The sequence below is a fragment of the Nyctibius grandis genome, chromosome 2 (assembly GCF_013368605.1).
Source record: "Nyctibius grandis isolate bNycGra1 chromosome 2, bNycGra1.pri, whole genome shotgun sequence".
Taxonomy (NCBI): Eukaryota; Metazoa; Chordata; class Aves; order Nyctibiiformes; family Nyctibiidae; genus Nyctibius; species Nyctibius grandis.
The window spans coordinates 19,509,759-19,532,215 of NC_090659.1; the positions used below are offsets into that span (position 1 = coordinate 19,509,759).

Consider the following 22,457-nt stretch of genomic DNA (forward strand, 5'->3'; position numbering starts at 1 on the left):
GGCCGGGGGTAGCACCTGAGGTAGACAGAGAGGAAAAAAAGCTAACTTTTTTAAATGGCAGATGTGTTTATTTCATGAATAGGGCAGGTACGGCACGTCGCACGGCACCACGGTTCGATACTGCGGCTGCGGGGAGGGCGCAGCCGGACACGCGTGTGGGGCGGGGGGGGGAGCATCGTCACACCGACCACGGCGAACACAGGATTCACGAACACGTGCTGAGCGTTTCTAATTTTAATTTGAGTATTTTGAGAACTTCTGCTAGTCATTATTTTCGTTAAACACACGTTACAGCTATATACACACACGCGCTATTTTTGCAGCATTTCTTGTGGCCTTTGCAGCACGTCGCTGTCAATCTCCCTAATCCTATAAAGTGTAGAGGTGCCATATACCATGTACGTTTTAGACAGTAGCTTTTCATCACTGTAATTAAATACTCAACAAAGAACGTATTTATCACGTAACTCCCACTAGCAAAAAAGTTTCCCCCAAAAATTTTGCTAATGTAAGAATATACCGAAAACACCGATCACACAGATGTTTATAGCAACAGTTTAAAACAAGGTAATTCACATACAAAAGCACAAGGAGTACAGTACCACTGCTGTTTAAAATGTACAAGTGCTGTTTAATGACCTGAACGGAAAAAAAGCACAATATAAAACTCCCTATCGTCACCCCTCTATCCAACTGCAGCTCCTGGCGAACCATATACTGTTTAAAGGAAGAGTGGATTATTTTATAAATAATGTTTTGATAGCATTTGAGAATATTAAAAAACTACTGTCGTCGTGTATTTTGCTACTATAAATATAATGCTCGTATGTTGTGTTTCGGTCCCTGGTCTTGCAGAACCAGTACAGTTTGTTCACAGGTACACCAGCGGGGGTAGGCATGTATTTGCAGTCCCCAAGAGATGACACCAGTGTGACACATTCAGCTTTGGACGAAAGTATGCGGCTGTGTATGAGAGTTATGTCCTAAGACACCGCGGATTGTAAGGAGAACTGCGGGGTTTTATAGCACGCATAAATGGAGCTAAGGGAAATCAGTTATTTTAAATTGCCTCAAGATAACAAAATATCGTATTTTATGTAATCTCATGTGAGCTTTAAAAAAAAAATCATAAAAGCACAAAGGGTTGCGTTTTTATAGCATAACATGTAGAACTGTGGCTTAGCCTTCACTAGCCTCAAAGCGGCACCACACAGAGGATGGTCACTGTCTCCGGGAGAGGAAGAGTCACTCATTTAGTTTTAACTGCAAAAGTGACAGAATGACATTGTTCAGCACAGAGAATTACTGCTCTCCTTTTTTCTTTGAAAGTTACATTTTAAAAATACAGCAGTAAGTCTAGTAAATGGGGAGGATGCTGAGTGGACAGCCCAATCCCATGAGAGAACGTTCTCCTTCTCTGATGTTGCTGATTCCCTCACTCAGGTCTTTCTAGAGAACAAGAAAGCCCTTCTCACGTGCAAAAGAGGAGAGTGGGACAAGCCAACTCCAGTATGTTGTCTGCAACTGGCAGACTGCTTTGTATCTCAAAACCCAAGGGGAATTTTTTTCCAGAGGTTGAGGGAAAACTTGTTGTATCAGTTGTTTCCAGTTTGTGGAAGAGAGTCTCTTTAAAATAGTAATGAATGAAAATGGGTTATATGGAACAATATTCTGAAGTAATGCTAGTGAGAATATGTTACAATAAGATTTAATAGCTGAAATGTAGTGACACAGAAAATTAAAGTCAAATATTGAATATATTAATACGCAAAGGTTTTTTTGTATTTTGAAATTAAACTATTTTTGTTGTGCCTCAAATTCAAATATAAGCCTTACAAATATCCATAGCCTCTGTTATAAATTAAACAACTTCTAAACAATACTTGTCAACATTCACATCTCAATAAACTTTGGCAGCTCTTTGGTAAATACTTATAAATATCAATTAATGAAACAGTAAAAAGGGAGTGGGGAGGCGACCAGCAGGGAGCCTCTTTTTTTTGAAATTCCACAAAGGGAGGAAACAGAAATCAGAGAGCTCCCTAAGCAAAAGCTATTTCCAAGATTGGTATATTTTAATGAGATTAGTAGCTCATCCTTCTTTTCTCTGTCTGTTCAAATATTATTACATTGGGATTTTAATAAATTCCAGACAATTTTTTGTGCTCTACCATATATACATATTCAAAATTTATACACAAACAATAGTAGCTGTTTATGAGTAGAGTTAAGTTTCAGTGCATTTGACAATTAATTATTGCACACAGAATAATCTCAAATGCCCAATTATTCTACTGGATAAATGTAGCAACAAATATAACGTCTTATATTTTTGAACATCTATCTTTCTGTAAAATCTTGCGTTGGTGACACCTTAGGTGCCAAAGAAGTGAAAGGATTTGCAGGGGATGTGTTGCTGGCTATTCTTGATGGTATAGGAGGTGCAGGTGGTCTTCTTGCTGGCATTGTATAGAAGCAATCAGTAGAACTTTTATTCCAGTCATTATCAAAGTTAAAGTCTGAACCAAGAAAAGTATTTTGTTCAGTGCCCAGCAAATCTGGAGATCCAGCTGACTTCCTGGAACGGATTCGCTTAAAATCTGGAACACTTTTAGATGGCTTTAGCTTTACATTGAAATTCTCCTCCTCCTCATCAAACGTTACCCATCCTTTCGGCTGCACATTTTTTACCATGAGAGATTTACTTCGCAAGCAAAAAGTGTTTTCAGATGCATCAACAGAAAATACAGGCTTGCTTGTATTACAGCTGGGGGGATTTAGAGAAGGGAAAGGATTGCAGGCGGCACGTTCTTCTAGTAAATGTGAAGTTATTTCAGACTCTTGCGTTTCCGTTCTAAATGGGTTTCCAGCATTAGGAGTTCTCTCCGTGAATGGATTTGTGCAGTTCAGTCCAGTAATAAATGGATTTGGAGAGCTGCGCTTATGTTCCTGGGATGTGTTAAAGGTTGGAATAGGAGGCATTGCTGGCATGCAATTTACAGTATTCAATATATCAGCATTTCTTTGTGTTGCTGAAGGCAACTGTATCAACTCCTTTTGGTGTAAAGTCGGAACAGGTGATGTTCGAGCAGACGTCTGCATCTTTGACACAAGCAGCTTAAATGACAAATCTTCAAAAGGGTCACTGTTTAACTGTGTTTCAAGTTTAGTGCCGTACGTTCCATTTGTTTTAACCTGCAAAGATAACAAGGTGCTTAGTAATCACGTGGCTGGCTGTTTTCAGATTATTACTAACTCCCCATTTCTCACTCTTCTATGAGAAGAAAAGAAGCTCTTGGGCTTAAACTGAAAACTTCAGTACAATTTGGTTGTAACTTGCACAATGCACTTGTAGCAGCACGATTGTTTCTTTTCTGGAAAACCTTAACCCCTCCTCTGACGAAAAGCCTACTAGTTGTTAAAACACAATTTCCCCCTCCTTGTCAGCTGATGCAACTTGAGTCTACTTCATGCAGGTCAGAATCCTAGCCAAAAGCACTAGTGGACACTGTAGCAGAAAATCTTTAAGAAAATTGGGAAATTATGCTGTATTCTAAACAAGTGATAACCCAGCACAGATGGAAAACAAAAAGCTCTAGATTTCCTCGTTTGAGAGTTTAATACTGATGTTACAAGCCATATTTAAGCATCACAATGAAAGGAAAAATTAGTGTTATTAGTATATGGACTTTAGACATTTCTATGTAGACATATACATCTGTAGGCATCTCCAGTGCTTCTTGGCACGTGAAGCTACAATCATCAGTTTGTAATGTTTTGAAATGGCAAGTTATCATTGTTTAGAATAATACCAAATGGAGAAGACAGAGTTTTCTCTGCAGAACTTCCTCATCTTTTAAAAACAAAATATTCCTGTTTTTATTATCTTCTTCAAACAACAATGCAACTTTTATACCTTATAACAACTGTCCAAAAAGGTAGAATATCTACAATTTGTTCAAGTCATCATCACACTGACAGAACAGAGTTTGGAGCTTCCCCTTATTAAACTAAAGCAAAGAATTAAGCTTAAGTTAAAGTAGCTTCTGAGAATTCAAATTTCACACATTTGTCATTTTAACACATCACCTTAATATACCCAAATAGCTTGGATATTTAGCATGAAAATTCTGTTAACTTATGTTTAGTTGAACTAGGATGCTAGCTAAAGCTGTCAACTAAAATACGATCTTATTATAGCCTAACCTCAGTCTTTAAACATTTTTTACTGCATTTATTGAGAATAGTTTGAAGCATGTCTCCACATATCCACTTCCTAAACAGCTATGCAAAATTAGTCTACATGCTTTAGAGACTCTCAGGAATAAGAAGAATAGTGTAAGTTTTCCCCAATATATGCATCACAGCAATTTCCTTTAAAAAATTTGCACTTGTAGCTGGAATTGGTTGGTAGAACAAAAGGAGTGTTCTGGCAACAATGCATTTACTCTGATGATTTTTTTGAAACAACAATGTCTGTTACCTGCATCCCTGGTACTACTGCGTCAGAGAGTTTCTAAAATAGATGAGGCCTAATGTTACCAAACCACAGAGTAGTTCAATATTTATATTTTTATATGTATATAGTAAGTGTTTTGGAAAATAATATTAAAACAAAGGCATCAGGTAACAGAGGGGAAGAAATGCAAAAAGTTGAACTGTAGAAAGAATGTAAATCAAATGCAGCTTGGCATCAGCTGGTTAACTCCTGTGTTCATTAACCAAGTAATCAAAAAGTACAAGATCTCAAAGAAAATTCTATGAATCCCAGTTGCTCTTTGTTGTAAGTAAAAATTTGGTCTGAGTAATTCTGGAACCAAATTCTTTTAAATTGTAATAAACAATATATTTTACTTCAGGTGACAGTAAGTTCTCTGTCCTTTGAGAAATGTGGAATATGGGTTTTATTTTGAAAAAAACTTTGGGAGTGGAATTGCATCAGGATTCATTTGTATTCGAGAGAGACATTAACTCCGACACCTACTCATGTTTTCCAAACAGACTGAGACCAGGAAGATTCAGCAGTGACTAAGCAACATACGTGAGGTTCCAATCGTTTAATAAAAGACGATGAAGCAAAATATTTGCTATGGCACTAATAAATACAGTTAACGGTATCAATTTTAATTGCATTGTGAAAGGAAAAAGCAAACTATGGTATGACTGTCAATTCATTAACGTGGACAGGTGATTTTTAATGTGGATGAGACTGCAGATGTATGAAAACAAGATTCATACATCTCTTCTGCTTGAATAGATGGAGACCACATACAAGATTGGTAAATAGTCAGATACCTGTTACCCTGATGGTTGCTCCTGCTTGTGAAAGAGAAACAGACATCAAAGGAAAGAAAATTAGGAAGAAAATCCAAGTAACAAAGCAACCTCATGCTAAGAATACTTTAAGGTTTCACAAAGCCATTTTTTGAGATACGAATACAAACCAAAAATGTTATTACACACTATACTAAATTTAAAATTTCTGTTGTATTCTATTGTAAGACTTATAAGCTCTACCATTAAGAGTCAAAAAAACCCAGCTCAAGACAATTCTAATGTTATTTCCATACAGATATTCATTGTGCAACTGATTGCACTATTTTTTGAAAAGTGATTGTAAGAACTTGACCATTGATGGTCTAATTCTAACCATCTGTTAACATAAAAAGCACTAGAGCCCTCATCCTGGGAACTGCATTGGTATCATCACTCATCTATAGTAATAGTTTTTCAAGCTGAAAAAAAAAGTAAGACTTCTCATTCAATAACAACATAAAATCTCCTTAATTTACAATAAATAAAATCTATTTACAATAACTACTTTTATTTTTTAATGTATTGCTTGGTAATCTATAGAATCCTGAATATTCACACTGTATACAAGCAATTATTTTTAGAAGGAGAGATTTAAGTTCTTAAATGTCACAATCAAGCTTTGAATCAAAGGATGGGCTTGGAATCCACTACCTCTCAAAAGATTTTGTATTTATTTAAAGACCTTTTCTCAGAAAACTTCACATTTACAAATGATAATCAAGAAATGAAACAAACATCATTTAATTAAACTTAAAAAAAAAAAAACAGAAATAAAAAACCTAAGCTGGAGAGAATAAATGAAGCTCAAAGTGGGCCTTCCTTGTGATTGCACAGCCTGCATTAATCAAAGAAGTATGATTGCAGAGAAAATTAAAGCTCCCTAAACTAGTCTTAAATTAACTGATTTGGATATTGCTAACAATACAGCTACAATATTACACAGCTCAAAAACCTGTTTACAATGTTCTTAAGCATATTTTTGATTGCTGTGTATACACACAAATAAATGTAATTTTCATAATAATTTTGAAATAACTGCTTGCACCTCTTTCACAAAATGATCAGTGGTAAAGCTACATTTAGAAGGTGTGAGGCTTTCAAAAGTGACACAATGTAATCTCTTTCTATTCACGAAACTGGTATGTTCTCAAGTACCTTATGCCTCCATGTATATTCTCTGCTGGCAGCACATCATACTTTCTAACAAACTATGAAAAGTCCCAATATTCTACCTGTATATTCAAAAATATCCTTCATTTTTTGGCCTAAGTTTCCAAAATGAAAAAGGTTAACAGGCAGAGAGAGAGGTTCAGCAGAAAGAAAGGAAGAGCATTTAAAGATTTTTCACTTAGAATTCAAAATCAATTCACCAAGGACTGATTTTTTTTCCATACAAAGTTGTCAAATGACAACATAATTTTAAGAACAAGCTGTCCATAAGCTGTCATACGAAATCTTAAGTTAAATGTTCAGAATTTGAGATGTTAGTTATTCATGGACAATATATAAGAATTAAGTATTATCCTGCTAGAGCCTGATGATCTTTGAATCCAATCTTTTGACCTTTATTTTTATTTGTTTGTTCACTTTAGAGTTTCTCACAAACCTACAGCATTCAGTATGGGCTGCATTAATTTACATAATGAAAACACATACATACAATGGGTTTTTACTTACTTGCTGCTGTGAAGGAGCAGATTCAGAAGGCAAACTGTGAGATGATCGGCTACGAGGAGGTGGTTGCGGGGGTTCCAGACTTTGTGGGGCACTTGTCTGAGATGGATGCGATGCCACAGGGATCAGAGGCTCCCGCATCCTTAGCACAGGTGGTGGCTGAGTGGTGGGCTGGGCAGGTCCAGCAGCCTGAGGCTTTAGAGGTTCAGGAAGCAATGGTGAGCCTGCAAGTATAATTGCAGTGTTTTTCATTGTAAAGAATTGTAATAGAAATCTTAAGAATGGCATAAATGAGAACACGTGGCTGTGGAAGCACCAGACAGGACGGCAGAAAGGACTGTAAGAATAGCAGGTGTTCATGGCAACTAGATTAGAAGTCATCAAAAGCTCAGCATATCTCCATTAAAAATTATTACTATAGATACAAAATAGAGAACCAGAAACCATGTCATTCTTAAGCGTGCATCAGTTGTATTTAAAAGCATTTTGGAAGTCACTATTATAGAATGCATATTTTGATATTAATACAATTAAAAAAACCTCACCTTTAAGTTTAGGAAGTGACTTTGAGAGTCAAACATAAACACTGTTCCAAATATTATGATTACGGAGCAACCACTGCAGAGAATGATCCAGTGATCAAGACCTATGATATGACACACTGATGTGCCCAGACCAGAACACAACAATCTGATCAGTTTCTCTTGATGGTGTGAACTCTGTGGGTCTAGATCTCCTCTGACTGCTGCCTACTATCTGATAAGGCTTTACAGTACTTGTGGATGATCAACACTAACAGAAACTGCCGAATGTTACTACATTCAGGAATCTTAATGTCTAGTGAAAAACTAAGACATCTGTTGAAAACAAAGCATTCAAACCAGAGACAGTACTTCTTGACTGAATAGTGACATTTAGATTTAACTTCTAAAGTAAACTTACTCCTTGGTGGTTCAGCTGGTTTGGTTTGAGTTTCAGGTGCTGGTCTTCCCCCAGAGGGACGGACATGGCTTTGTGGTGCACTAATAACTCCAGCTCGAGGTGGAACAGTCTGACATAATAATTGGTAAAAATAAATTATTTTAATTCTACTTTGGATCTGTAGTCATCTATTGTTAAATGATTCAAGATCATTAGGACTCTGAAGAATAAATTCTTTGATAACAGTTGCTGAGCTATTTTTTCTATGTGCATGTAAAAGCAAAGAATATGTTCTCAAAACATTATGAGGGTTCAATTCAAAGCAAAGGGTTTTTACAACAGTTTTCAACTTTATATAAATATGTACCTGTGCAACAATGTTTGAAACACTTATTATATTGTTAGTATTAGTAAGTTAATTTTACCTAAATCTGTGAATAGTTGTAAGCAAGAAAAACAAACAACAACAACAATTTTATTTGGAGATCTCGTAAGGACACATTGATAACTCACTGTTTATGCAGACTGTAGACACCATCTACCTTTTAGGCTATAATTATAGTCTGCCATTTGCAAAGAACAGCTACAGTCAATTTTATATAGTGAAAGTCGAAGATATACATAAAAGACCATGGTTAGTTCTTTTCTCTAAAACTTATGTTTGGTAACTGTAAGGCAGTTACTCCTGTTCCTCAGCAAGCAGTATTAATGAAACAACATTCTGCCTCATCTAAAGGCTGGAGTCTTCCCAAACTTGCTGGAATAGAAGTTAATATCCTAGGAATGGACTTGCTCTAATAAAACAAAATAAAAAAGCTACATCACTATTTAAAGAGAAATAGGAAACTATTCCAAGGTTACAACTGAAGCTGTACGAATTACAACTACCACATTTGAAAGCTGAATGTAAAGCGTTAGAATAAAAATGCTAGAATTCAGGGGAACAAAAAAAGATAATGAGGCAAGATAGTTTGTAAGATTTGTCTCCTCTAAAATTTTATGTACTTGGTATATTCCAACAAAATCATAGTAACAGTGGATGTTCAATAAATGGTTTTCAGAGCAAACTCCATTACACAACTCTCTACACAAACATAAGTTAAAAACAAGCAAAGAAACGTCACCAGTACAAAACAAGTATCATCCTTTATCTTACTTATACTAGATGTATGTACTCTACTTTGAAGACTTTGTATAACGTCTGATTCATTATGCTTGGCTGAGTCCATTTAACAACTTTCTAAATGCTTTAAAGCACCTAACCTTTGAAATATCTGTCTTCCCTTTAACTGCCAAGATGCATTTTGTCATTTCTTTGAATATTCTGAAAATAGGCAGAAGGACGATCGGATTAAACGCTGGAATGTATTAAAAAAAACCCCAAACACATCAAGAAGGAAGAGAAAAGAAAGAGAAAGGCAGTCTAATATAACCCTCAGCACCGCACAGTGGGAAGCGGTGTCTGCCGTGGCTACTGTCCCTGGTCCTGAAATCCTTGAACTGAAACACTGCCCAAAGAACAAGCAGCGAAAAAGGAAAGCAGAAATGCCAGTTAGGAAAACAAAACAAGGCTTGAGCTAAGGCTTGAAAAGCCAAGCAGATCTTCAGAAATGTTTTTTCAGACCTTCTATTAAATTTGTTTGCTTGGTTTGTTGTGGGTTTTTTTTTTTATTGTTGTTGTTTTGGTTTGCTTGTTTTTTTTTTTTTTAAGAAAATCTCAACATCTGAAAAGGAAGAGATGCAGTCGGCTTTGTCTTATCAAATTATGCTGGCAACTGCAGCACCGTGGCTCTTCCTGGAAACTGGCAAGCAGCTCAAATTGTAGTCCAGCCTGGGTGTTAAAGAGGCACATCACAAGAAAACAGTATTACTTTTTTCTCTGTCTTGATAATATGAACAAAAATTCTTGCACTTATGCCACTTCCAAGACACTGGTGGAGTCTCTTCTGTACACTAGATTTTTTTATCAAATAATTTTGATTTAGAAATGGCAAATCTTGTGCTCAATTCAGATTACCAAAAAAAAACCCCACCCAAAAGTGAGGCACATGGTGATAAAGGAATACATTCTTTCCTGTGTACACCAGGTTTTCTTTAGCCAAATTTTAGAAGAGGAAATTTTACATTTCTGGGAAAATAACAAAAAAGTGCAAACATCAAGAACTGTTCACTGTGAGAATCAATCTCTTTGAGAAAAATGAATCAGCAAAAAGTGATTTCAGTGGTGGCTTTCAACAGTAGTTTTCAGTGGTTTCAATACTGTACCAGAGTACAACAGAAATGGCGATACCAGTAAGGTACAACTCCTTTAAGCTCTACAAGAACTCTGATATGTCTGCACAGCTGGCAATGTTCTTTTGTTTATTGCTCATTTAAAAGGTGGAAAAGGACTCTATAACCTTTTATAAAACCAATTTATATGGATTTAACTTAAACTCTTGTGGTTAGCTGCATCTTTATTTTAGTGGCTTCTTCACGCTTTCTTATTCGCAACAACTGGTCTATCACTTTAACTGAAAGAAAGATACAGAATTGAAGAAGAGGTGCCATATTTGTAGATAGGTCAGAAACCTCATCACTATCTATCCCACTGACATCTATGCAAGCAGAACGCTTTTTAGCCTTAACTAAAAACTCATATGTGTGCTCTCCATCCTGTCAGTGTTGTTGTGAACATTATCCCAATGAGAAGAGCAAAATGCCTTAGAGAAGGAAAACAAAGTTCTCTAATGATCAAGAAACTGGTAAGAAAGAGCCAAGTTTTGCTGCTTTTCAGTCTATAAAACATCCACGTATAAAGCAGTATGATCTAAGTCAAAGATCCTGGAACTGCCACAACACAGGGAACAAAGTAAGCACAACTGTGGTTGATGTAGATATAGAAAGAAAAGTGCTTCATGTTGCTGCAAAAATTCTCTCTGAAATATGCTGTAAAGTCTAAAGAATTATCAACAAACAATACCATTTCTTAGTAATTCTTTAAGAAGACATATAGCTATTAGAACACTTTCTCGTTCCCTAATGCACGGCTCCTACTTGCTGCTGTTAAGAGAAATAAGGCAGATGTCTTCCATATCTGGATTTCTTGCTTGTAGTAAAGCATTCAAGCGCCCATAAATCCTTCATTCACTTCCTTCAGTTTAGTTCCACAAATAAAAGAATGAAATGCAGAACTAATGTTTGTTGAATGTTTTGTTGAAATAGTTGAATGTTTAATTTTTACATGAAGACCTTTATTAAAATTAATTTTTAAAACAAGGTACAAAATTCCATTACACATCAAGTAATCAGCAATATAATACATCAACTGCCTATATAATACATTGCCTGCAAGCTATTAACTGCCATCAGGATATACATTTCAGCACAGAACATAATACATTTTATCATACCAAATCAGCAATATTGTCAACAGGAACATATAATAAAAAGAAAAACTTTGCACTTTGCAGTTATTTGAAAGTGGACATAAAATGTGTTATTATTTGGGAGCCTATGAAGTGACTGCATAGAGTGCAAAACAATGAAGTCATGTCCAGTATATATATTCTGGAGTATTTTCAGTCAACAGACAAGAATTGCTGAGGGAATTAACTCATATAACCTATAAAATGACTAGACAATTTTGTAGTTTTCTTACAACTGTTATGACTTACGAAAACCCACCACCAGCATAATAGACTGTAGAAACTTAGGAGGAGAATTCTTTTAAGACAGAATACCTACCGGTCTGGTTGTACCATATCCAGAAGTTCCTGCACTTGAAATTCCAGTTGAAGGTGGAGGCTGATTACGAACTGGAAGATATTAGAGATCTCTGACTTAGAACATATTTCAAAATCAACTTATTTCTGTAATATAATTAGTAAAAAGCATGTATCTGTATTACCTAAGTTATCTTTTCTTTGTGTTCCAGGACTTTTTTGTGCTTTGAAGCATGGAAAAAAAAATTAGATTATCTTTGTTAGATGAGCTACAAACAGGTATTATATGGCAATAGTACATTATCACTAATGGAAATGGGAGCAAAAAGACATTCGTGATTTTTTTTAAGTTGTTACATATTAAAGTCTATCCATCAGCTAAGCTGTTACTCTAGCACATTCTTATCCTGTGGCACACATAAAGTAATTTGACCCTTCTAATTACAAATTAAGTCAAATCGCCTCCTATTTGTTGCAAGCCCACTTGTACAGGTACCCTGTGTTTCTCAGTCATGCTAGCAGTTGTAGTTTTCTTTTGTAGTATATTCTGCAAATATTCTAACAGCAGTCGTTAAAACAGAAAGAACTTATGTTAATTCAAAAAATCATGTGATCAGAAGAGTACATCTGTAATTATCCATGGTTCAGCAATCTACAGGGTCTACACCGAATTTCCTGAACCTCCTCTCTTTGTTTAAGGTATAAATATATTACAGCACCAACCTCAACATCTACATGCCGATGCTAATGATAATCTTGTATACAACATTCAAGTTGTGAAGTGCAAGATATGGAAACATTACCTTTACCTCAGACAAGCGCACAATTTCTAACAGGCAAAGAGGTTTAGGGTTGTGGCTTGTGTTTCTGTTGCCTGTTTCCCAGGAAGGTTAAATCACCATGTCAGTTACAGTAACTGGAAGGAATACTCTGTGGTACATAAGACACTTAGTTTATCAAATTGGCTTCCAGTTGTCAGACAACCCTGCTTTCTTAGAACTGGTTAGAATGGGTTTCTGGGTACAGTTCTCAGTAATGCAACTCATACCATGTGCAACCTGGTGCCAGTTTACCCCACTTTGAGCCAGAGGTTGGAGTAGATAACCAGCAGAGACCCCTTCCAACCTGAACTATTCTATGCATATAGTGATTTTGCCAATTCAGAAAAATGAACCAGCAATATAGCCAAAATTAACTGTAGTATACAGAAGGACATCTTGATTGTGACTACATTAGGACTTTTATTGCCATACCTATATTTCCTACAAAGGGACACATTCCTGAGGGGATAGATAGGAAGAAACCCAAAAACATGACTCTGCTGGCATGGCTATGCCAGGACCCATTCAGCACTATATGCACATACTCCAACTAGAATAATGCAAGAGAAATGCTTCTCATGAATGTATGTCACATACATTTAGGTATCAGAATCAAAATACCTACACTGTGCTCTTTAGAAAGAGACAAAATATTAAATTATAGGCTAAGTTATTGAAATGGAAGTTTCTCTCCCCAAAATATATGAACATATGTAGTTTTATGAAAAATTAGGCTTCCTAGATTTAGTCACAGGTATAGTATTTACTCTAGCAATCAGTCAGCTACAGCTTCCTCTGAGAGTCAGCCTTGAAAGCATCCTTCTTGATTAGTGCAGTCTAAGTTTTCACTTCATTTTTCATAAATGAAGACTGCCTTCTACAACAATTCACACCATCACTGAAAAACAGGAAGCAACTTGGCTGTCTGAAAACTATGTTAAATGAAAGAAGAAAGATCCTACACAATAAATACCTTTATGAAATCACCTTTAGCATCACAAGGGCAATAATATTACTCAGGTATTAAATTAGAAATCCGTTTCTAGAATACAAAAATTGTTATGTTACCTTCTACTTCTCTCCTAGCTACCCCAGGACTGGGAGGAGCTCCAAGACCTTTTCAGAGAAAGAAGAGAAGCTGTACATTGCATAAGAAAAGCAGTAGCTTGAGAAAGTAAAACCAGAAAGAACACTGTCACAAGACAGCTTTACATAATTTAAAAATGGCCTAGCTAGATTGTAGTTACTTGTAGGAGATTAACTGTAGCAGCATGAGGAAACCAGACTGATACGAATTAGAGATCAGCAAGTACGATGATGTTTAGAAACATGCTATTATTTCAATTTTACATTACAGTTGAAAGAGAATTTCATTTCTTCAGTATTCACTCTCCACAAACTTTTGTAAATTCAGAATATTAAATGTCAGTCTTGAAACTCTTCTAAAGCAGAGCACATACCTATATTCAAACACCTGAAAATAAACAGGTACATCAGTTATATCCTGCAACGTTAAGTCTGCTGTCTGTAATTTAGGAGAATACTACGTAGTATGTTTCTGCCAAGACTACATTTGAATAAGCAATTTTATGGAAGAAATAAGTGTCCCACTTTATATAACGTAGTCTATCCTACAGAATTGTATCATTAGGTTATCTCCAAGCAGCACTCTGTACTTGGGAAAGCTGTATCAACTGCTGCACAGTAGATGTTACAGTTCAGATTGAGAGAAAAGATTTTCAGTCATGCATAACCATGCTGAATTCTTTTATTATTTCTGCAATATGATCAAGCATATACTAGGTCCATAAAATTGTACGGTAAAAACATGGCAGGGCATAGATAACACTAGACGGTATGCAAGGAAAAATCCTAAAGGCATGCACAGAGGAAAAAGTAACAGTAATATCTGGTAACTTTGGAGTGGCTCAAGTATAGAGGAAGGAAAGGGAGCCAGTGTTCAAGAAGCCTACCTTAAAAGCAACTTTTGCCTTAGCAATGACACAGCCTCATGCTTTCTCATCATGTGCCAATGTGTGGTATCTGCTCAGGAGCTTTCTATGATCTGGAAAGAGTGCTGTGAATTTTGTCAGATATGGGTGGAGGTGTCACTCAGAGTAGGAGGAGTGAAGGTTGCAGATGAGGCTGGTATGTGATTATCTCCAGAGGTGTCAGATCTCTGGTTTTGCTGAACATCTGGTTCAAAGATGTTAAATACTGGCATATGTTATATATTCTGGGTAAGTTCCAGGCTCTGTCAATTAACATTAGGTTTCCATCGCAAAAGTTTCTGACAGTGAACTTCTCTGTGAGAGAAGCAGCACTGAGGAGGGATGAACAGAGAGCGTTTATAAGGAGGGAGCACAGGAGGAGAGCACTGCCTGAGAACACTTCATTGCTTTCAGGTACTAGCTCTGCCCTTCTCCCATGCAACCCAGAGGAACCCTGCGGGAGAAAAGAAAGTGGTAACCCATAGGCTATGAGAAGCCTACCTGCTAACTGGGGGAAAATAAAGAAGTGGAGAGCAGCCCAACAGAGCACAGGACACTCCTCTGAACACTCTGTGGTTACAGAGGCATCTCAGAGTATTAATGGAAATGGACACAATAAAACCTCTCCAAGAGTAGGGAACTATCCTGTTCATTTCACAGATCTTCTGCACTTACCCCTCCCAAAGCTCAACTCAGCCCATACTTTGAATAAGTATTTTCAGGATGCTCTTGTTAAGCAAATCTTGTTTCATGCAAGATGATTAATAAAGTCAACTCCTTTCAGGAGAAGGAAGGCAGAGAACCTCTTTGCCAATAGCACATAGGCATGTTCCTATGTTGGTGCACCCTACAGAGGAAGACTTCTGTGCATGAGGATTTTAAAAGGTTTTGCAATTAAAAATATTCATTATATGGGAGAGAAAGGGCATAAAGGTCAAATATCCCAAATTTCACTTATTAATAATACTTTTCAACAGTGATAAAGCAAAATTATGGTGCTGTGATAATGCTATCACAATTGGCAATACAGGAAGATTTTAATCTTGAGGACAGTGAAAAATGTACATCTGAACCTGAAATACATTTTTGGGTATCATTTTAAACTGTTACTGTAGTCTGTATATAGCTTGAAATCTCTATTGCAGTTTGAAACAATATTTTGCAAGTGAAGATATTACATACTTGTTTTAAATAGTATTTTAAGAAAAGGGGTTGGATTTATACAGAAACAATCTGTAACTTGTGCCCTGACATCTTTTAGACCGAACTGCATGCTTCGCAAAGATTACATTTACACATTAGCTTAATGGAAAATAAAGCAACCCCAACTTCTCATAAAGTAAAACGTGCATATATGTGCACATGTGCGTGTATGTGTACACGTGTGTGTGTATATATATATACACACATGACATCTAGGCCATTTGCCTACATTTGAACAATGCATTTACTGTTTTAGCATTAAGGCTTCTTGTTTCCTCCATTACTGAAAATTCCTTCTTCAGCAAGAAAAGAAGAAAGGTGCTCTTCCCCATATTTGGAAAAAAAAACAAAACCAAACACCAAACCAATAAAAAAATGACTGCCATATCATAATGCACCCAAACCTCAACTCTGCTCTGGGAAAAAAAAAAAGCTACAGAGGAAAAATAAAGATGTTGCATGGTTCTTGCAAGGCTAAGTTTAATGTGTGGCTACGAATATCAGTGTACACTAATAAGTACTTGATGCTTGGATGCATGTATTTTCATAGCTTAGCATACTTGCATTTCTTCCAATGTCAACTTTATTACTCTATTTTCTAGGTTTATTTTATTTATTTGGAGGATAGTCACAGTGAAAATGTAATGCATTTTACCCAAATTATTGCATATACTGAAAATACTGTGCATTCTCTCAGTCTTAACCCAATCTTAACCCCATTTTTACACTTTAAACCAATGATAAAAGACAACTATAAGCCTTTCCTGCATTAATCAGGAAAAGTCTGACTAATATTATTAAAGGAAAAAACAAAACAAATGTTATTTTTTAACTTTAAGTAACTGACAATTAGCAGCCTTTATAATTTTTAATGTTCTGTAAGAATTTACTCTGTAATGTATTAAAAAAATCTTGGGTAAACAGAGTGCAACATTTTAATTTTTAACTATAAACAACTGAGAGCTTATGAAATCCTCAGTGGAAATCTTTCATATTAGCAGGCAAAAAGTCTACACTTTGCAAACGTCTGCAGTGAGTACATAGCCTTGTTTCCTTGATTTCCAAGTTACTTCTGGTGTAAAATACGACCAAACTCTAAAAAAAGAACTTAGATGCCCAAATCCTGCTCCCATCTCCAAAGCATACTAAGCCATTACAAGAAATGTCATGGGCACTGAAGGGAGTGAAGCACTCAGAAAAAAAGGTTAAAACACATGAGAAAAAAAAAAGTAACATTTGACATGCACAACATTTTAAAGACATCATCAATGTCACTTTGCATGTGCTACAGATACACTTACACAGTACACAGGCATATTTGCACAGTGCTTTAGGAGCCTTCATTCTAGGTAAGAGAAACAGATGCCCCTTCCCCATGCATAGTAACACACTATGACATTTATACTGCTTCCAGTCCTGTGCTAGCTTGCTCAGAGCTGGGCTCAGGTACCACTGAAAAGCAAAGTAGTATGCCTCATAAATGTACACCATGAGTGGAAAATGAAGAGGACAGAAAAAGTGGGATGAGCTTTAGGTCAGAATAGTATATGAAAAAAATATACTACAATCTCTTTTAAAAGATTGCATAAAAAGCAAGTGTTATGCAAGTTACAATTCTTTATGGAAAGCTATGTTGTGAAAGAGGATAAAAAAAGGTGGCTAGTCTTTGCACAATTGAGACCAACTAGGCAAACAGGATTGTGTCAGTGCACATAAAACTACAGAGGACTGAAGTAGTACAATGAACTAAATCTCACGTATGTTGCGCATTATGTATGAACTGGCTATTTTCTAAAACATAAGCATTTTAACTAATTTGAAATATTATGCCTTTGGCATAATAACCTCCTCCCCTCAACTGTATCTAAGAGCCATGCACATCTCCACCTGACATCAGAATAAGTTAGCTGATATTTATATACTATGTAAAATAGTTTACTTATTTTCTGAGATTGCTCAAAACTTTTGAATTATTTTTTCAAAAAAACCTCTTTCCTACCAACTAAGTGGCAGTGTCTGAAAAGCCATTAAGAAAGTAGTTCAGAGCCACTAACTATTCACGCTCTATCCCATGTATTAACAAGCTGATTTAAGTCCAAGCAGGACAGCTCAACTATGAAGCGTGTGACAAAGACGGGCAAAGATTAGTTTCAAGAAGCAGCACTACTGAGAATGCGTGAGTTGCTATTACATGAAAAGCCAGATTAAGCTGGAAAAAAACAAAACTAGCCTGAAGGGTTGATAAGGCCCTCAGCATTATCAAAAGGGAAGGAATTAGGGGAGAATTATTTCAAGATTTTGTTGCTTTGTAAAGACCCATAGCTCTCAAGTGCCTTCAAAGTAACCGAATAAATTCCTTTGCTAAGTTTGTGTTTCCGAAGTACACGCTAGTTCCAAGAACTATGGAGGATGTTTCATGTCTCTAGGAAGGGCTTAGGAGCACATTTCAGACTTGGAAACAGAAAATAAACTACCCATATGTCAGTGTTCAGCTTAGAGACAAATATAGCTCAGTGATTTGGAGCCCTCTGTTAACTGGTGATCATCCGGGGTAAACTGGACCAGACCACTGTAAGTAGCTACAATCACAATCCATTTTGTAATGCTCCTTGTCATGGACTGTGAGGAAAAAAGCTAGCCTTTTCACAACTACAGACAAGTTTCTGCTTTCACAGAAAAGTTAGCTGGGTGTATTTTGACCAGGACAAAGTAAGAAAGACCTGGAACAATGTTAATCTCTCTGACTATAATGAACCAACTTCTGGAGAAACATTTTTTCACTAAAAAGACAAATGTAATTCAGAGGGGGATACAAACCTGAGAAAGAATTTACATTGACATTCAAGAATTACCCGTTTTTATACCTTTGGACATCATCATATTAAGTATTGTCACAACAGACCACCATAGTAGTTTTGCTACGTAGTCATATTCGAAAACAATTAAAATCATTACCTCCAAATTCTTTTCTAGCAGGTGCAGGACTCCTACCGCCTTACAGTATTTAAGAAATGAATGCAGCAATAATGAAAAATATCAGTACAGTAAGAGAGAAGAAAAAGAATGAGAAAGTTAAAAATGACAAGGGTCAGTTTGTTATTAACTATGTTGCCCATATGCTTCTGAACATCCAGTTTCTCTTAGTGCTCAATTGTTTATATTTTCAGATGATCCGGATGAACTCAACATCAAAAACTTGGACATGATAAAATGCATACATACTGATGCCAAAATTAAAGGAATATAAATCAATGAATGCACAAGATTATTTATCTTTTATTTTAAAAATGAAGATGCTATAAAAATGAAAACATTGAGTAAACACTGGTGTAGGAAGCCCACATTTTTAAACTGTGTAAATAAGTTTATAAAAATTTTAAAACTTATTCACCAAGCAAAGACAATAATATTTAAATGGTACCGAAAAATGCTGTTATTTCCCATGCTGTTATTGCTATTAAATGTACCAAACATTTTAGTGAAAAAACAGTATGTTCCACTGAGCCCCAAATCAACAATATAATACATAGTTTGGGTGTGGACTTCAAAGTTCATGTCACAAACTCGAAACAAAATATTCCTGACCACCTGATACACGTCACCGCATTACCTGATGGTGGAGGCGGCCTCTGTGGTGGAGCGGGGCGTGCAGGAGGAGCAACGGGGCGAGGTGGTGGAGGGCGCTTAGGCTCCAAGCTCTGAGAAGATTCTTTCTGCTGGGTACCAACCTGGAATTCAGCTGAAGAACATGACAGAAAACAATGCAAACATTAATCACTTGTGTATTCTAATCACAGTAAAGCTTTTCTAATAGCAAGTTATTTTCCCAGAAAGGACAGTCAGTCCCCAGCCCTGGAAACAATGACACAGAAGTTTTTGAGAGAGGGAAAACAAGAGGAATAAACCAGGGGTGATAAGAAGCAGATTTCCTAAGCCAAGATTTTTGTGTCATATGCTTTAATCAGTATATGCTTTTCACAGAATCCTGAACATTCTTACAAAATGCAGAGTTCCAAATTCTGATTTTGACCCTTATCTGTGAACTAAGTGCTCTGGAAAAAAAACGTTACAAGGGGAATTCTGAAGGCATTTTAGCAGTTTTTGTAAAGTTACTCCAAATTACATTGAAACAAACTGTTCTAGAAGCCGTTCCAAACACTGTAATTCTAAATGTCCACTTTGTCATTAAAATAAAGTTGTGTTTAAACAGAAGCTTTCATATTATACACCCAATTTACAAATCTACTGATTAAAATTTACATATTACAGCTGATAGGAGCATTAATTGAAATGGGCTGCATTTGAAGAGTATGACTAAAGTGAACTCGGATTATATTGACACATTGCAACAGAATTTTTGAACAGAGATTTCAAACTAATTAACTTAGCCTATTAATCACATAACTTTTTGAGATGTCTCGTGATGAAATGCTAAAGAACTAGAGCAAGTTCGGTAGTTTGCAGCAGCATAGATCAGTGGACAGTGTACTAACTAAGACTCAGGAAACAAAGCTCTTCCACTGCCCGTTAGGAAAACCGAGACACAAAGAAGGAGGTGATTTCGCCAAGGCCACTTAGGCGTAAAATGCTAGATAATTACAAGAATAGCCTTTTATATTAATCTAAAAGTGCTATTAAAAATAATCTATAAGCTAGTATTTTACCACTGGGCCATAAACTGCCAGATTGTGTAGTAGTAATAGAGGCAGTCGAGCAATGTAATACACACTGTGTGTGGAAACAGGTGGTCCAGGAGTTTTTGTTGGTGCTCGGCTTGGTCTCACTGGGAGTGCAGGTCCATCTGACAGCGTAGGGGATTGACAGGGACTGGAGCGTGGTGAAGAGCTTGGGGAGGTTCCAAGACCAGAGCTTGATGTTGGCTGTAAATGCTGAGGAAGGATTTCTTCTACTTCAGCACTATAGTCATCAATGTCTCCTAAATAACAAACCCCACCCCAAAAAGAAAAAGCATGTAAAATAAAGGGAACAATAGTTACTTATTTTAAAATGTGGAGAAATTATAAACTGATTCTGGGCATGGGATTTTCTGCAAAAAGGCCTCAAGTTCCAAGGAATTAGCTCAACAACCAAAGTATGATTCTTGCATCATAAAATTACACATGAAGAATAAATACGTATTCAAATCAGTTGAAAATACTCCAAATGCACAATATATATTATAGAAATATATTATAGGTAATTATAATAGTGTGGCAACTGTAATGTTGCTTAATGTAAGAAACAATTAGATTCACAAAGAAGACCTTTGCAAAAATTATTTCCTTGGTTTGCAACAGATGGCAAGCTTCACTTATCATTCTTCAGAAGGTTGGGCAGAGGATTTCAAGATATCCGCTATTTGTAATACCTTCTGTTTGAAAAGGTGGAATGATGTTTAAAAAAAAAGGTTCAACATGGATATACCTTTGAAAAGTAAACTGTCAGTTTAGAATATTTTTATGTTGATATTCAAAATTCCTGAAATAGACAATTATCCCATCACACTCCAATAAGACCATAGTAATCCTTCCTTCCATAACTTCTAGGCTGCTCTCTCTTCAGGTACATGAATGATACACAATGTTCTACAGAAGTCCCAGCTTCAACTCTGCATTGTTCAGCAGTAACAAGAGTAACCAGGCTGCTAACTAGATATTAGCTCTTGATTTAAGAGTCTTGTGGGATTTGAGATGTCACATTTTAAGGGATGTATACCATTTCACGTAGGACTATTGATAAAAATCAACCAATCATACAGGCATCTAAACTTTTAAAGTCCTGTTTCCTACCTGCATTGGAAAACAGACGAAGTATCTTATGACACCAAGACTAACGCAAATTCCAACTTTTCATACAGGTTTCCCATATCTGTACCTTACCAAAACATATCTTCCTTTATGAAATACCTGTACAAAAAAACCTTCGTCTACTCTTTCCAGTATACACAGCTGCCATCTCTTTTCTTGAAACTTTTGCAACGTAATGTTTGCCACTAAGGAACTTGGATAGAAATTCAAAGCAAATGAGCTACTCAAACTTAGAATAAATCGATATAGACACAATGACTACATCTAAAAAGCACATCTGTTCAAGAAATGGCAAAAAAACAACCCTGTAAAACACATAGGGAAATGCAATACACACAGGAAGTGTCAGCAGGTAAGGTGTGTGTGGGTTTTTTGCTGCTGTTCAAAAAGCAGCTGTTTTACTTGCCAAGGATATAAGAAGAATATATTTTAATGTAAAGAAGAGAGCGAAGCAAGCCTTTCATAAAAATTAATTAATAGATTAAAAAATAAGCTGTGACAAAGTACATAGATTAGGAACATGCAAGTAAAGAAAAGCAAAAATGCAGAGGCACAATTGCTGCAACAGTGATATTCAGCAACTTGAGGATTCCGCTAGAAAAGTATGACATGAAAAGATACAAAAACCCTTCAGGGAAAAAACACAAACAACAAAAAACAGGGAACTGGAAAACAGCAACTCAGCAATGCCAAAGATCAGCTTGTTCCAAGGAGCAACAGAGGCTGAAGGTTTCTTTGCCCGACTCATATTTGCCTGCCTGTCAAAGGCTCACCAGGTGTCTTCTTGGGGGTGGTAAGCATATCAATGCTTAGCATGGGAGCTCGTTAATTCTATTAATCTATTATGTGTACCGGCAAAAAAAAAAATAGTTGTTTTGCACTCTGAAGTTGTGTGTATCCTGCTTATAGGGTGTCTCCATGAACAGTAAAAGTGAATGAAATGACCCCGAGAGGGTAGGTCACAGGATAAAGTGAGAAGAATGAAGAGAATGTCAGCAAATTAGTAAAACCTAGAGATAC

The 22,457-nt window shown here is 36.3% G+C and overlaps 1 protein-coding gene across 8 annotated transcripts in view; it reads right to left on the reverse strand.

Annotated features, from left to right (window-relative positions):
• Positions 1-85: 85 nt before the first annotated feature.
• SYNJ1 (synaptojanin 1) overlaps positions 86-22,457 on the reverse strand; it is a 65,564-nt gene continuing 43,192 nt past the window's right edge. For 2 of the 8 annotated variants that reach the window (XM_068395600.1, XM_068395604.1), the window contains 8 exons: positions 20,360-20,566; positions 19,241-19,369; positions 13,505-13,552; positions 11,801-11,839; positions 11,638-11,708; positions 7,933-8,041; positions 6,994-7,214; positions 86-3,195 (listed from right to left, as the gene is read on the reverse strand). In XM_068395600.1, the coding sequence (XP_068251701.1) occupies positions 2,341-3,195; positions 6,994-7,214; positions 7,933-8,041; positions 11,638-11,708; positions 11,801-11,839; positions 13,505-13,552; positions 19,241-19,369; positions 20,360-20,566 (1,679 nt within the window). In that variant the 3' untranslated portion in view covers positions 86-2,340. Of the gene's footprint in view, positions 3,196-5,295; positions 5,320-6,993; positions 7,215-7,932; positions 8,042-11,637; positions 11,709-11,800; positions 11,840-13,504; positions 13,553-18,585; positions 18,625-19,240; positions 19,370-20,359; positions 20,567-22,457 lie in introns of all 8 variants that reach the window. The other 6 variants (XM_068395608.1, XM_068395605.1, XM_068395602.1 and 3 more) reach the window with 6 other exon arrangements.